Below are 17,045 nucleotides of genomic sequence, written 5' to 3' on the forward strand. Positions count from 1 at the left end.
CGCTTGAAGCGATGATCATAAAATTTTATCTACGTTTACTTACAAAATGTATGTTTTTTACCGTCTTGCACAACAATATAATAAAAAAAATCCAAACTAATCATAGAACTGAATAACCGAATTATTCTTGGACAAACTTAATTAGAATCAAATGATTTTATTTAAAAAAAAAAATGCCTCTAAATATTTCACTGAATAATTGACGAATCGAGAAAATGCTTGGTTGTTTGTGTAGCTAAGAAACCGAACAATGATATGAGAGATAGGTCAATAGAACCTTTGTATTGTCGTGTCGTGTGTGTTTGCGCGTTTGTGTGTGTCTGAGAGAGAGAGAGAGAGAGAGAGAGAGAGAGAGAGAGAGAGAGAGAGAGAGAGAGAGAGAGAGAGAGAGAGAGAGAGAGAGAGAGAGAGAGAGAGAGAGAGAGAGAGAGAGAGAGAGAGAGAGAAGAGAGAGAGAGAGAGAGAGAGAGAGAGAGAGAGAGAGAGAGAGAGAGAGAGAGAGAGAGAGAGAGAGAGAGAGAGAGAGAGAGAGAGAGAGAGAGAGAGAGAGAGAGAGAGAGAGAGAGAGAGAGGAGAGAGAGAGAGAGAGAGAGAGAGGGAGAGAGAGAGAGAGAGAGAGAGAGAGAGAGAGAGAGAGAAGAGAGAGAGAGAGAGAGGAGAGAGGAGAGAGAGAGAGAGAGAGAGAGAGAGAGAGAGAGAGAGAGAGAGAGAGAGAGAGAGAGAGAGAGAGAGAGAGAGAGAGAGAGAGAGAGAGAGAGTGGAATCCTAGGATAGGAAAGGAGGTTACGTGAATGAAATATTACTTAAGGTTCTCCTTGCTATGTTACATTGACTTTTTCAATCAAATATATCGCAAAGTATGAAAAGGTGATTTGCCTAATGTGTAAACATTCTTTCACTCTTTTTAAAATGTCTTCGTCCTTTACAATACTTATCAAAGTTTTGTTTTTATTTCTTCTATTGGTTTGGCTTAGATGTTCTAAATTTTATATTGTGTGATAGACTCAAATGGCTCGAGAAATAATATAGAGCACATGTGTAATGATTTCTATAAATCGTTTTAACGATGGGAAAGATTTAATGTCTTCATCAAACATCCTCCATAGATAGATGTGTATGCATCTTAAAACTAAGTATATATTAAGTAACTTCATCTCATAGAAGTGCATGAATTACATATCTTACATTTTTTATCAAATTTGATCCTTCTTTATTGATCAAGTTTGATCATTCTTTTAATTCTAATAATTTTCTCCAGGATATACCAAGAAACAATAAACCAACATTGATGTTCAAAAACATACTGTTTATGAGTTACATGCGTTAGCGCAGTAGAAAGAGCGGACAGACGGGCACGGGAGTGCCCGTCTGGACGCTAGTATATATAATATAAAAACGGAAATCTAACACACAAATTTTATAAAATGAAAAATACAAAATAAAATTAAAATATTGAAAAAATTACCAAAATGGATAAAATATGAGTAGGCTTATACATATAAAATTGATAGCCTCAAAATTGGACTTTTAACACCTCTAATTTCTCAATTATACTTTTTTTTTTTGAGGCCGTAGTTTTTTTGGTGTGATATTGGCCCCCACATTGAGCCCACTTTTGATTTTGTAGCCGCATTTATTTTTTTGTTGAGTTGACATTTTTTTTAGTTTAGCTAAATTCCAACCTTGGACAAATGCCAATGATGTCATATCACGGAAAATCGCTAACTCATAAAAAAGTTGAATATGAGACTAAATGGACTAAAATTGTACAAAATAAATTAGGCGGCCAAATTCACAAAATTGAGAAACTTATGGAGGCAAAATTGCAATCAAGCCATGTGACTATTTAAAAATGAATTTCATATCTTAATTTCATAATATGTTCAATTACCTGCGAGAGATGTAATAAAAAAAATTACCTATGAAAGAGTAAGATTCCACTCTAACAACCTGACGTAAGCATATATACCATGCAGGATTGACGACTCTCTACATACAGAGTGTGTATAACCTTACTGTGATCAACTTGTGAAACTTGACAGCTGAAGGGACGTATCAATCCCACAAACTTATCACTTAAATAGAACCCTTATATCGTAATCGATAATCTCTTGTCTTAAATCCAACAAGGAAATAGAGGAAATTCGAGGATTCTTAACCAACACTAAGTTCTACAATAAAAAAACATTTACTAAGTTCTCCAATCAAATCAAACTTGCAAACTCCCCCCAACTTACTCTTTTTATTTAATTTATTTGCTTTTTATTTTCTGTTTTAATATTTATAACTTGTTGGCTAGTTGAAATGACAATTCTTGCGGAGACGATTTTACTTACTACTTTATTACTTGAAAATAGTTTGATGCACTTGTCAAATTTAGTCATCACAAACAATCTTTCATTTTCAATGTTGTGAAACCGTATTTGCTCCCCCCCTCTTATTCCTTTATGCTGGTATCACCATCTCCTCTATGTCTCAATTTTTTTTTTTAAAGATTTCATACATGTATTTTGCACCACAACATTCCGGAAACTCAATGAAGAAGAAAGATGCAATCTTACTCACGGTAGTAAATTGTTTTCCACCACCTCTTTCATTAGAAATGTTACATCGACCTTTCGTTCTCTGGATCCTTCTTTCCTCCTTCTGCCTCCGTCTGCTCATTACCTCCCTCCATCCTTATTCATCTTCGTTGAATAACTTGTTTAGGTTCCCTTTCCTCTCCTTTCTCTCTCATCTTTTTTCTATTATTGGTAGCTCATTCAGTGTAAACATCTTTCAACAAACGAAAGAATGAAAAGGGGATTCTTGAGAGGTTCGATTTGAGAGTGAGATAGGGTTCAATTGGGTTAGGGCTGTTAGTGTATAATTATAGTAAGGCGAGAAAGGTGTTCATGAGGGTTTGCGAGTTTAAGATTGGGGGTCTCTGAGGTCACCGATTCGTTGGTTTGAAAGCGGGTTTGATTTGGTCCCGACAGGGTTAGGGTTATTATTTAGTTCGGTTCAGTTGCCATTCCATATGGCCATGTGCAATAGGGTGTTATTGCTTGTACCACTTCTTTGTGTAATTCGGTTTTAGCTCTCATGTACAACTTGTGCACGTAGATGCGAGTATCAATATATTATATATTTTAGCCGTTTAAATAAAAAAACAGTACCCCTTATGTTTCGCTTTAGCTTTGATGGTATAAAGGGACAAGATTTGCATTCGATTAAAATTTTCACACATTCTCGAAGTCGGTTAAAATCTTAATTAAAGACCTACTATAGTTAAGGACTTTGATAAACATTGATTTTGATATTTAACAATTTTTTTTGAAACAGAAGTTATTATTTTTGTCTGTTTATCATAACAAAACTACTTTTTAAAGGATTGATGGATCAATTTAAATAAAATCCACTAACTAGTCCTACATAAATTTCATAAGAGCTACATGATTTAAAAAAAATAAAAGTGTTAAAAATATGCCTTAGAGAATATATTGATATAGTGTTTTCTAAACTTTTATGACTAAAATAGATACGATCCAATTAAAAAAATAAAAAAATCTGCCAGAATTGGCGGTGTGCCCCAAAAGTGATAAATATTAATAATAGTGGTCCCATGACAGTTACCAGTTAGAGCTACTTAGTTAGCAATACATTCTATAAAATTGTGGCATTTCTTTAATGCTCACTTCAAAATTAGTTAGTTAGCTAGAAAAACAAGCAATATTGCTTGTTTTTGCTCTTGATTTTGTTTTCCCTAAACAAGGTTAGCATGGAAGAGGGAAGGGTAGTGAGTGAGTTCACACAAGATGGAACTGTTGATCTTAAAGGGAAACCTATTCTCAAATCCAAAACTGGTTGTTGGAAAGCTTGTTCATTCTTTGTTGGTATGCTATTTTCCTCTTGCTCTCTCATATATGCTCATTTTTGTTTGTTGAAATAATAAATGTTGTTAAAATGATTCCGATTCGACGTTTTTTTAAACCGTCGTTATTAATTAGTTGTTATGTTAGTATTTTTATCATTCATCAAAATTGAACTTGAGTTTTCCAACGTCTTTTTTTATGTACCCATTTGTATCATTTAGTACAATTTTAAGAAAGTCATTAGTTATGTTGATTTTAATGATAAATGAATTTCATTTACTAGAGTTTTCTTATTAAAAACAACTAGTGAAGTAATTAGGTGACTTAAGATAAATTAAATAAGTGTGCATATTATTGGAAAAAGTTAACAGTATTAAAAATTATAAGTATATACCCTAAAGTGAGGATTTTAGAAATAATATGAGCAAAAAAATATCATAAAAAGAACATTTATAATGAGATGGAGGGAGAGAATACTACTCAAAAAAGTTTGGGTGTTTGATTAAAATAGATATTAATGTTTGATGAAGAAAAGAAAAGCTTTTCAACTTCAAGTATGAAAAATGCATAATCAAGTATATAAAATCCAATGCTAAAATTCAACTTCATTTTTATCTAAAATAACAAGGTTAACACGACTTGAGACTCTATCTCATAGCTAGATTACACAGTTTATATTAAAGGACCTGGATATCTCATTATACATACAGTTGTATGATGCAGTTGAGATTTGATTTGATTTGTTGCTATACTTTATGACCTCGTTCGAAATTAATAGAGGAGTAAATTCTTGATGGAGAGGTAGGTCATGCAGTTGCTTAGGCATATAAAGAGATGTACTACCAAACCAAGAAAGAAAGAATTCATAATATACCACTATAATGAGGCCCTATAATGATTCCTTATAAATTCTTGTTTATCTGGCTTTTCTCACACATGAATTTTTTTTTTTTTGCTGAGGTTTGAATCTGGGACGCATATATTATACATTGTCCTTATCAACTGACATAAACTCACGAGGAATCACACACACTATTACATAAGAATATTCACAATAGAGACTTTCATTTTCTTGATACTTAAATGAATCTCACGCGTGCACATAATTTATTTATAATTTTTTAATAGTAGTATCTAATTCAATCCATCTATTATTAAAAAATATTATTCAATCCGTCCAACTTTTCACACAATTTTTTTAAACGAGATACATTAATTATCTATCAATAACTGTATATCATTGTATTTCAATATTCTAATATTAAAAAAAGATAAATCCCATTTTATATTGAAATACTTGAGTGAAACCTTTGTCCACTTTTTGCTATTAATAAATTGAAAATTACCTTATACGTGAATATATAAATACTAGCGGAATGTGTCTGTTTATCTACTTTTCTACTGCACTTAATTGTATAGATACACACTTCTTGGCATATAGCCATATACAATAATCAAATATTTTTGGTGAATACTATTAAAACAAGCTTTTATTATAGTATTCAATATTGTTTCTATTGAGGTGAAGTTGTTCTTATTTAAATTAGATTTAACAATATTTTAATTAGTAATTTAAATAATATTATAAATAAGATAAAATAGTTTAAATAAATGATAGAAATAAAAGAAAAAAAGCCACCCAAAACTATGTATCCCTTTATTTTATTTTATGACAAGTATATATGTATCCCCTTTACATATATGTATATATAGAATTATAAGTTCGGATATATATTGTACCAAAAAAATAAAGGAAAATATAAATTATACAATGTTTAAGATTTTTTTTATAGAAATGGAAGGACCAACAACCCTTTAGAAATGGAAGGACCAAAAGTTAATTTTGAGAAAATAGGAGGAGTCAATTTTTATGGTATTTGTTAAAAATATCTAATAAGTTGTGAAAAAGGAATCAAAAACCATTATGTTTTACTGGACCACATTGAATCATATCGTTGACAGTGAAATGTATTTGTGATGCAGTGTATGAGGTATTTGAGAGAATGGCTTATTATGGAATATCATCAAATTTGATCTTATATTTAATAAAGAAGCTTCATCAAGGTACTGTGACTTCTTCTACCAATGTTACCAATTGGGTTGGTACCATTTGGATCACTCCAATATTGGGTGCTTATGTTGCTGACGCCTGCCTTGGCCGTTATTGGACCTTTGTTACTGCTTCCTTTATCTATCTATTGGTATGTCTTAATTTATTATCCAGTTTTAAATAGGGTTATTCAACATCTACAATGGTGGATGTTTCACCTAATTAACATCGGAATAAATAAGCATTTGATCTATTGTGGAGAGAAAATGTTTGGTGCTTATAGAGAATGGTGGCTATGTAAGCACCCTCTTTCTCTTTAATTTTCTTAGGCCATACGTAATAAATTGTACACAAATAAAAAAACTTTGTTGAAATACAATGACATTGAGTTATTAATAGGACCTATTTAGTAACTTTTCCTTCACCATTTTTAGTCACCGTAAAAATTTTCTGTCAACATTTTTGGTCCCTAAAATGCTAAAGGAAAATGTCACAAGGACTAAAAAGTGAAATTTATTTGGTAAGGACTAAAAACAAAATTCTAAATATTTATAGGACCATTTACTCGATTAACCTTTTTAAATATAACCCTATTTTAATGTTGGACCAATGATTCAAATGTGACCTCAAATTGGCAGGGCATGTCTATGCTTACATTATCAGTTTCTCTTCCAAGCCTAAAACCACCTGAGTGTCATGAAATGGATGTGACAAAATGCAAGGAAGCTTCTACATTACAGCTAGTTGTGTTCTATGGTGCACTCTACATTCTAGCAGTGGGAACAGGTGGAACAAAACCTAACATTTCCACTATTGGTGCTGATCAATTTGATGAGTTTGACACAAAAGAGAAGAAACACAAACTCTCATTCTTCAACTGGTGGATGTTCAGCATCTTCATTGGAACCCTTTTTGCAAATTCAGTTTTAGTCTACATACAAGATAATGTTGGTTGGACTCTTGGGTATGCACTTCCAACTCTTGGACTTGCAATATCTATCATAATATTTTTGGCAGGCACACCATTCTATAGACATAAATTACCTACAGGAAGTCCCTTTACTAAAATGGCTAAGGTAATAGTGGCTGCTATGAAGAAATGGAATGTGCCTATTCCTAGTGACCCTAAAGAACTATATGAACTTGATTTGGAAGAGTATGCAAAGAAAGGAAGTGTTAGAATTGATTCAACTCCCACATTGAGGTATGAGTTCCATCATAGTTTCTTAGCTATCTTCATGTTTGATTTAAACACTATTTTATTTCACAAATACATATATGTATATGTTATTAACCAAGTGATTGGACAACATTGACTATTAAGTTTAAATTAAGGACAAATCATTCAGGAAAACTCGAATTTGAATTTTGATTATAACAGTCCATAACGAGTCCCCTTTCCCTAGGAATTGGAGGTTTAATAAACGAAAATGCATGTCATTCGGTATGTCTTGTGTTGTATGCAACATGGCAAATAAATATCACTTATTTTTTAATTGTGACTTTTCTTGTCGAGTTTTGGCATGTTAATTGCAACTAGAGAGATGTGTGTCCTCGTGAGCTTAACTCAGTTGGTAGAGACAATGCATAATATATGTGTATGTAAATGTTAATGTCGCAAATTTGCCTAAACTTATACTAACATTGTTATAATTTGAATTTTCATCATAAAATAAAAAAAAAAAATATGTATGCAGATTCCTCAACAAGGCATGTGTCAAGACTAATTCAAGTACTAGTACAGCGAAATTGTGCCCAGTTACACATGTAGAGGAGACCAAACAAATGATAAGAATGATCCCAATCATGGCTACTACATTAATTCCTAGTACAATGATTGCTCAAATAAATACATTGTTTGTGAAACAAGGAACAACACTTGATAGAGGCATTGGGAGTTTCAAAATTCCACCAGCAAGTTTAGGTACATTTGTGACAATATCAATGCTTATAAGTGTTGTGCTCTATGATCGTTTCTTTGTAAAGATCATGCAAAGATGGACTAAAAACCCTAGAGGAATTACTCTCCTTCAAAGGATGGGCATAGGAATCATAATTCATATAGTGATTATGGTAGTTGCAACTTTCACTGAAAGATATAGGCTTAGTGTAGCCAAAGAACATGGAGTAGTTGAAAATGGAGGATTAGTTCCATTGAGCATATTCATTTTACTCCCTCAATTTTTACTTATGGGAACAGCTGATGCATTTTTAGAGGTTGCTAAAATTGAGTTCTTCTATGATCAAGCTCCAGAAAGCATGAAGAGCTTGGGCACTTCTTATTCAATGACTAGCTTAGGCATTGGAAATTTTATTAGTACTTTTCTTCTATCAACAGTTTCACACATCACTGAGGAACATGGTCACAAAGGGTGGATTTTGAATAATCTTAATGCTTCTCATCTTGATTACTACTATGCATTTTTGGCTATACTAAATGTCTTGAACTTTATCTTCTTTTGTATTGTTACGAAGTATTATGTATATAGAGCTGAAATTTCAGATTCCATAAAAGTGCTTGCAGAAGAATTGAAGGAGAAGACAAGTGTTGTGTCATACCAAGTGATTCCAAGAGATTAGTTTATTGGTTCTTGGGTAGTATTGTAACATTAAATGTATAACATCCAAATGTATTTGAACAAAACTCATGACATGGAGAAAGAAGAAGATGAACTGAATGTGCTAAACCGAATTATAATTCATTGTAACAGAAAATTTACAAGTGACAAGCTTATATACACTTGATCAGTGTCAACCCATCATAACTGTTGTAATTAACTAAATGAGCGCTAAATGAAAATGAAATTACAAGTGAAATGCAACTAACTAAAATGTGACTTGAGTTTCAAGCTATGTAACTTGTGCTTCACGCTTTGTCTTATCTTCCTCTTCTCTATGTATTGCTAATATCCCCTCGCATGCTGGAGGTTGGTAGCTGTCTAGCATCCCAAGCTTGACAATGCGATCATGAAACTGTTTCGGTCATGTCAAGCATCCTACATTGGGAGTTTCCTGAATCATCTTAACCTTTTCGGTAGTCTGCTGAACAACTTTTGGTCCAATCATAGAATTTTCTCCCGACTCATACCAACACAATGGTGTTCTACATCTTGGTCCAATCATAGTCCTAGTAGTGCTTGTTTTGCATGTTTGATGGAATAAGGTGAAAAATTGCACCGGAGATCTAGGAAGCTACAATGTAGAGTATGAAGATGCATCGCTCAATATACAAGAATATGTAGCGCAGCGGATCGCCAGCCAGGGTCGTACAATAGTACGAACTCATGGGACCCTTATTATCATTGCTTTATGAGTAACTTTTATGAGTTGGCGCCAATTCTTAGTAGTGTACTTGTAGTGAGTACAATATAGAAAACTAGGGTTTAGTATCTGTTTAGATCATGCCTCGAGAATTATCACAAGGTGGGTATTTATAGCTTTTTTGGGTTTTATCTTTTCATGACTTAGGCCTAGAGAATTTTACACTTGTGAATTGAGTGGTCAAGTTGCAGCTAGGGTTAGCAGCACTGGAGTTCTCACTCCATCTCATCTTCTCCATAGATGAGCATGAGTGCTAGTTCTTAGGGGGCGTTTGTTTGACGGTTTAAAATTTCATTCCTGGGATTAATCTTTCCTGGGAATTAATAATGGGCATCTTATTCCTGAGTATTTTTAGAAAATGGTGTTTGGTAAATAATTGTCAGATTCATGGGAATTGTTTGTGATAGTGGGTATATGGGTAGTTATTTCCATTTTAGTACCATTTACATGGGAATCTTTTATTCCCGTCCACTTTCTTTGGGAATAAAATCATGGGTAAGTGGAAGTTATTTTTTTCCTAGGAATTCTTTATTCCCGGGAATTATTTTTTAACTTTGTAACAAACATAGGAATCTATAATTCCAACCTCCATGTTCCTGGGAATAATTTTTTAAACCAGGAAACAAACACCCCCTTAGTGATTTAGAGTTAGGATTACTTAGATGTTGCTTCAAGCTCACCTTATTCCTTGTTTGATTGTAATTTGTTATTAACTCTATATTATCTATCAATTTAACTTTTCATTTATGTTTTATTTCATCTTCATCTCGGTGGTTAAGCTCATCATGAGCTAAACCTCTTTTTTCCATTTAGACATGACGAGGTTATAATATTCTTCGCTTAAGATTTATAAAGCTATATTTTTTTTTGAAAGGATAAAGCTATATGTTATTGATTCTTTCAAACAAACTATTTTAACCCAAAATCTTTGAAAGTAAAACTTGATCATTTTTATTTTTGATGCTATAGTTTCATGAAAGTGAAATGATGACATGGGAATGAAAAATGTTTGTTTTATATCACATTCAAATAAAATTTAGCAAATATTGTTACTATTGTAATTGAGTTATGCATAGTTTAATTGAATTTAAATAATTTTATTTTAATTAAAGATTTATAAAATATTATAAAAAAATACAAATTGTAATTACAATTTTATAAGTGAAAGGTATAACTCAATCCTCTATCCCGTTTATATATATATTTTTAGACAAATGAAAATATATATAAATTAATATTTAGGGATTAAAATTAATTTAATGATAACATTAAATTAACTCCCTAAAAAAACATTAAATTAATAAATTTATATTTTAAAATACTTAAACATTAGCTCATATAAACTTTATTATGAATTAAAAATGTCTTTTAATATCATTTTACATTTATCAGTTAGTTGAACTGTTAATTTTACCAAACATTTCAAGTAGTTATCAGTCATCATCCATAAACTATGAGCTATTAACTATAAACTATATGCTATCAACCATTTGCTACAAGTTATCAGCCAGTTTATCAGTCATCCGCTATTTTGATCAAACAGAGCTTAAATAACTATACGAGTTTTGCATAAATTTAGTAGTGAAAACCATACGAGATAGATCGTTACCTTTTTTTAAATAAAAAAACCAGTAAAAAACATGTGTTTTATATATTTTTATTTTTTTAAAAACGTGTTATAAAATAGCTTTCTAAGTTTTTTTTATGCATAAGTGATAAGTGGTCCATGACGGTTACCAGTTAGAGCTAGTTGGTTAGCAATACTACATTTTATAAAGACTATGGCATTTCTTTAATGGTCATGTATGGTAATGCAAGTATATATTGGAATTCTTTGTATTAAATGAAATGAAACAGTACTATAGAGCTTTCAAAGTGCAGAAAAATACCATGCTTGTTATGGAAACAAGTCCATTTTAGTATAATGATAAATTGCTTAAAAAAGAGATAAACAAATACTGACAAGAGAATATCAGAAAGGAGAATGGGAATGAACTCGAGAGAGAGATGGGGGATCTTCAGTAATTTTCCAACAAGATTTCTGTTGGGATATTTCACACGTATTCCTCTACTTCAAGAATAGTCTAACACATTTGAAATAGCTCGATGGTGTTGACTTGATACCTTGAAGTGTATTCCTCTTAAAATCTTACGTTCGATGTTCGCAGGTGTTGATTTTAATGGGCTAAATCCATAGAGAGCTATGCTTTGGTTTTAAACGGTCCCCATAAGTGGACGGTAGAATTGAACTTCTTAAATTAGTCGGTTCATTCCTTCAAAAAAAAAAAAAAATTGTCGGTTCATAGACTTTGATACCGAATTTTTTCTTTGAAAAAAAAAACCCTAACCACTCTGTTTATGTCACATATCCCACATGATTTATGTAGAGATATTTCACACGTATTCTTCTACTTGGTTCCACCATTTGTGGATCATTAGCCATGTTTGCCCTACTTTCACTCATGACAGGTCACTTTAAAACTGAGTCCAAATTGGCTTGGGAGAACTAGTTAGTTATAGCTAGAAAAACAAGCAATATTACTTGTTCTTACTCTTGATTTTGTTCTCCCTCAAAAAAGGTTAGCATGGAAGAGGGAAGGGTAGTGAGTGAGTTCACAGAAGATGGAACTGTTGATCTTAAAGGGAAACCTATTCTCAAATCTAAAACTGGTTGTTGGAAAGCTTGTTCCTTCTTTGTTGGTATGCCATTTTCTCTTGCTCTCTCATGTATGCTCATTTTTGTTTGTTCAATTTTTATTTTGTTCAAATATTATAAATGCTGTTGAAAATGGTTTGTTAACAATGAAGTAAAATAGTACCCTGAATTTAATCCTTCCCATTAAAGAAACCACCCCAAGCAAAGAAACCACTTCAATTTAACACCTCAACTTAAAATATGACATGATACATTTTTATGAACTCTATTGCTCTCAGCGTATCATTTTCGTATCATTTTTAAGTGTTTCACTTGAATCATGCACAATTTTTAAGAAAATGATTAATATATGTCAAAATTTATTATTTCGTTTACAATATTTCGAAATTAATGGTGGAGTCAACAATGCTTCGAAATTAATGGAGGAGTCAATTCTTGATGGAGAGGTAGGCCATATAGTACCTTTGCGTATAAAAAGAGATGCACTACCAAGAATGCTTGTTTACTGTTTTTCTTGGTAAAAAAAAAATAGTCAAATAAGTTTCTGGTCCCTGAAAATTTTTAAATTTTGATTTATAGTCCTCCAAATTCTATTATCAACTTTTTGTCCATTAAATATTTTGGGTTAATAGTGTTTTTCACCCCTGTAATATATGTCATTTTCGGTTTTCGCCCCTATAAAATTTTCGGTTTGATTTGCACCCTCGTAAAAATTTTATTTTCCGGAAAACACCCTTAATAGGCCATTCAAAAACCAAAATTTCTTGAAAAAAAATTCTGAAAATGGCCTATTAGGGGTGTTTTCCGGAAAATAAAAATTTTACGAGGGTGCAAATCAAACCGAAAATTTTATAGGGGCGAAAACCAGAAATGACATATATTACAGGGGTGAAAAACACTATTAACCCAAATATTTTTATCACCACTTTTGACCCATATTTTTAAATAAACTCATGTCTATAACCATTGCTTTTGGACAGCACTTGCACTAGAAAGTTAGAAAAATACCCTAAGTTCACATCTCCTTTGTTTAGCCATTTAGAACGTCTCAGTGTCTCACTATGCAGTGAATAATTAAATGTAATATTGATAAAATAATAAATGTTACATTCAACTTTTAAAAGCAACAAATAAATAGTTACACATTTTTTTTATTGCAATCATGACAATTAGAAAGGAATAAAGAGAGGTTTGTAAGACCTAACTCAACGGACAACGTTAATATGGTTAAGTTGAACATCTTTATTTGTCTGTTTCGGTTACAAATGATGCTTGCCGTTTTGTTTATAGACCCAAAAAAATTAAAATAAAGAGAGTATTAACTTCATCAAGGTACAAACTTAAATCATTTTTTCATTTTATGTAAAACATTGGACCACACATTGAATGATATGTTTTTGTTGATGAAATTACATTGAATTATATTGCTTTATTTGTGATGTAGTGTATGAAGTATTTGAGAGAATGGCTTATTATGGGATATCATCAAATTTGATCTTATATTTAACAAATAAGCTTCATCAAGGTACTGTGACCTCTTCTACCAATGTCACCAATTGGGCTGGCACCATGTGGATCACTCCAATATTAGGTGCTTATGTTGCTGATACCTACCTTGGCCGTTATTGGACTTTTGTCACTGCCTCTTTCATCTATCTATTGGTATATCTCAATTCATTACCAGCTTTATATCATTATAATTGTATAATTTATAATTTTTCTTTGTCTCAAATTAATTGTTATATTAAAATATTAAAACTCAAAGTCAATTTTTAGAATAATAAGTCTTGGTCAGACTTTACTCTTCTAGTCAAACTCCATATTACTTAATCTCTTTCCCATAATAACTGAAAGGTTAACACATAAAAAATATCAATAAAAGATCAAACGAGAAATGTTACCTTATACATTAAAAGCTCATTTTAATAAATCAAATATTTATCGCGAAAGGAACTGTTGTGCGGATCGGATGGCTTCTCTTGGGCATGAGTTGACTGGTGGTACGGTTTGGTTTGACAGATTACCACCATCGTTGTCTTTAGATTTCTCTAGGGATATATCTGGCTTGTCTAATTACCGCTTTCCCTAAGATTTCGGTTGTTTTTTTCCGCTTTGCATTGTTTCGAGGGTTTTGGCCTAGTCCCTCCCTCTTGTATATATATTTTTCCTTTTTTAATAATATATATGGAGTAGACAGCATAGGATATAAGTCCCAATGGGGTGCCAACCTAATTGAGATGTCTCTGGGCTCCTTGATGTCTCATCTACTTCTTGCCTTATCCAAAAATAAATTAAATATAGAAATATTTTTAATGTTGGAGCAATGGTTCAAATGTGCAATTGGCAGGGTATGTCTATGCTTACACTATCAGTTTCTCTTCCAAGCCTAAAACCACCTGAGTGTCATGAAATGGATGTGACAAAATGCAAGGAAGCTTCCACACTACAGCTAGTTGTGTTCTATGGTGCACTCTACACTCTAGCAGTGGGAACAGGTGGAACAAAGGCTAACATTTCCACTATTGGTGCTGATCAATTTGATGAGTTTGACACAAAAGAGAAGAAACATAAACTCTCATTCTTCAATTGGTGGATGTTCAGCATCGTCTTTGGGACTCTTCTTGCAAATTCTGTCTTAGTCTACATACAAGATAATGTTGGTTGGACTCTTGGATATGCACTTCCAACTCTTGGACTTGGAATATCTATCATAACATTTTTGGCAGGCACACAATTCTATAGACATAAATTACCTGCAGGGAGTCCCTTCACTAAAATGGCTAAGGTCATTGTGGCTGCAATAAAGAAATGGAATGTGTCTATTCCTAGTGACCCTAAAGAACTTTATGAGCTAGATTTGGAAGAGTATGCAAAGAAAGGAAATGTTAGAATTGATTCCACTCCCACATTGAGGTATAAGTTCCTTCAGTATTTTTCCGCTACCCTAATTTCGATTTAAATATGGATTTTTTTGTTCGCAAATAAATATATTTATATGTCATTAACCAATTGATTGAACTCAAATATTTAAGGAGTTTTAGTTAAGGACGAAATCGTTCATGAAAACTCAAGTTTGAATCTAGACGGGAACAATCCTTAACTAGACTTTACATACTTCAGGACCAAACTTCAGATTACTAGAGTCCTCTTATCCTAATGCCTCAAATTTGCCAGACTTATATTCACATTGTAATTAATAATTTGAATTTTGGTGTAAAAAAATATATATATGCAGGTTCCTCAACAAGGCATGTGTCAAGACTAATTCAAGTACTAGTACAGCGAAATTGTGTCCCGTTACACACGTAGAGGAGACCAAACAAATGCTAAGAATGATCCCAATTTTAGCTACAACATTAATTCCTAGTACAATGGTTGCTCAAATAAATACACTCTTTGTGAAGCAAGGAACAACACTTGATAGAGACATTGGGAGTTTCCAAATTCCACCAGCAAGTTTAGGTACATTTGTGACACTATCAATGCTTATGAGTGTTATACTTTATGACCGTTTCTTTGTCAAGATTATGCAAAAATGGACTAAAAACCCTAGAGGAATTACTCTACTTCAAAGGATGGGCATAGGCATGATAATTCATATAATGATTATGGTAGTTGCAACTTTCACTGAAAGATATAGGCTTAGTGTAGCCAAAGAACATGGAGTAGTTGAAAATGGAGGATTGGTTCCATTGAGCATATTCATTTTGCTTCCACAATTTATACTTATGGGAACAGCTGAAGCATTCATAGAGGTTGCTAAAATTGAGTTCTTCTATGATCAAGCTCCAGAAAGCATGAAGAGTCTTGGCACTTCTTATTCATTGACTAGCTTAGGTATTGGAAGTTTTATAAGTACTTTTCTTCTATCAACAGTTTCACACATCACTGAGGAACATGGTCACAAAGGGTGGATTTTGAATAATCTTAATGCTTCTCATCTTGATTACTACTATGCATTTTTGGCAATACTAAATGTCTTGAACTTTATCTTCTTTTGTATTGTTACAAAGTATTATGTATATAGAGCTGAAATTTCAGATTCCATAAAAGTGCTTGCAGAAGAATTGAAGTAGAAAACTAGTGTCATACAAGTGACTACAAGAGATTAGTTTATTGATTCTCGTGAAGTATTGTAACATTAAATTAAATGTATAACATCCAACTATATTATGGTTTGACTAAATCAAAAGATTAATTGTGGAACAATTGCATCATTGACAAAGCATTAAGAACAGGTTTAGACTAAAATTATATATATTGAGAACATAAATCATATATATCTAATCAGATTAAGAGTACTACATAGATTCTTAGCTATTCATATTCAATGGAGTCAAATATTAAAGACTACATGATTAAGAGTACTACTTAGAAGGCCATGTTTAAATATTAAAAACGGCTCCTCCAATGAAAAAACAAGATTTTTTTAAGCAATAGTAATCATCTATTTAAATTTAAGTTGTAAAAAACATCAAAAAAAGTCGGTGGCGTAGCTGTAAAAAAAAGTCTCGGGTGGGCCATTAAAATAAACAATAACGTACAATATAACTTTTATTTTTTATTTTTTATCTTTTATAGTTTTATTTTAATCAGCTGTCTTCAACAAGAAATGTAATATAGTTAGTCCTAACATTTTGAAAACATATGTTATCCTTAATATCAGTTATCGGCATATATGAAAGGTCATTTTTTAAACTTTATAAATACCAAATTATTTGGCCACTTTGCTTTTACTTTCTTATAATACTTCATCATGTTCAAATAAGTGGAAAACAAAAAAGAAAGGGGAAAACATCAAGAGCTAGCTGAAGCATTTATCTTCCGTTATATCCTTAATTATATTATTATTTTGTCTCGTTACCAAAGGTTAAGAAATTAGTTTGCACTTTGCAATTAAGGTAAACAAGAATAGATTAATCAAATTAAAAATGTTAATGAAAGATGTCCGAAGAAACAATGACGACAGTGAAAAAGTAAATCAACAAAGTCATAGACATACAACAACTGTAAAAGAGTTGAAGAGGTAAATTGAAGTTGGAAATTGCGTGCGTTGGAAGAGCCTGAGGGGAAGGGCCATGCTTGAGTAGTGAAGAGGGTGGGCCATTTAACTTTGTATTTTTCTTTAATAATAAGTGGTGTTTTAGTCATTTCCTTATAGAAA

General features: G+C 32.2%; 2 protein-coding genes across 2 annotated transcripts; both read left to right on the forward strand.

Annotated features, from left to right (window-relative positions):
* Nucleotides 1-3,676: 3,676 nt before the first annotated feature.
* LOC25482996 (protein NRT1/ PTR FAMILY 5.2) lies at nucleotides 3,677-8,666 on the forward strand. The gene is made up of 4 exons (XM_013611620.3): nucleotides 3,677-3,875; nucleotides 5,838-6,055; nucleotides 6,543-7,108; nucleotides 7,602-8,666. The coding sequence occupies exons 1-4, from the start codon at nucleotides 3,761-3,763 to the stop codon at nucleotides 8,482-8,484; spliced, it is 1,782 nt and encodes a 593-aa protein (XP_013467074.1). The 5' UTR covers nucleotides 3,677-3,760; the 3' UTR covers nucleotides 8,485-8,666.
* A 3,085-nt stretch (nucleotides 8,667-11,751) lies between these two features.
* LOC25482998 (protein NRT1/ PTR FAMILY 5.2) lies at nucleotides 11,752-15,957 on the forward strand. The gene is made up of 4 exons (XM_013611622.3): nucleotides 11,752-11,925; nucleotides 13,326-13,543; nucleotides 14,229-14,794; nucleotides 15,117-15,957. Exons 1-4 carry the CDS (start codon nucleotides 11,811-11,813, stop codon nucleotides 15,955-15,957), a joined length of 1,740 nt encoding a protein of 579 aa, XP_013467076.1. The 5' UTR covers nucleotides 11,752-11,810.
* The last annotated feature ends 1,088 nt before the right edge of the window (nucleotides 15,958-17,045 follow it).

Source organism: Medicago truncatula, chromosome 1 (genome assembly GCF_003473485.1).
Source record: "Medicago truncatula cultivar Jemalong A17 chromosome 1, MtrunA17r5.0-ANR, whole genome shotgun sequence".
NCBI lineage: Eukaryota > Viridiplantae > Streptophyta > Magnoliopsida > Fabales > Fabaceae > Medicago > Medicago truncatula.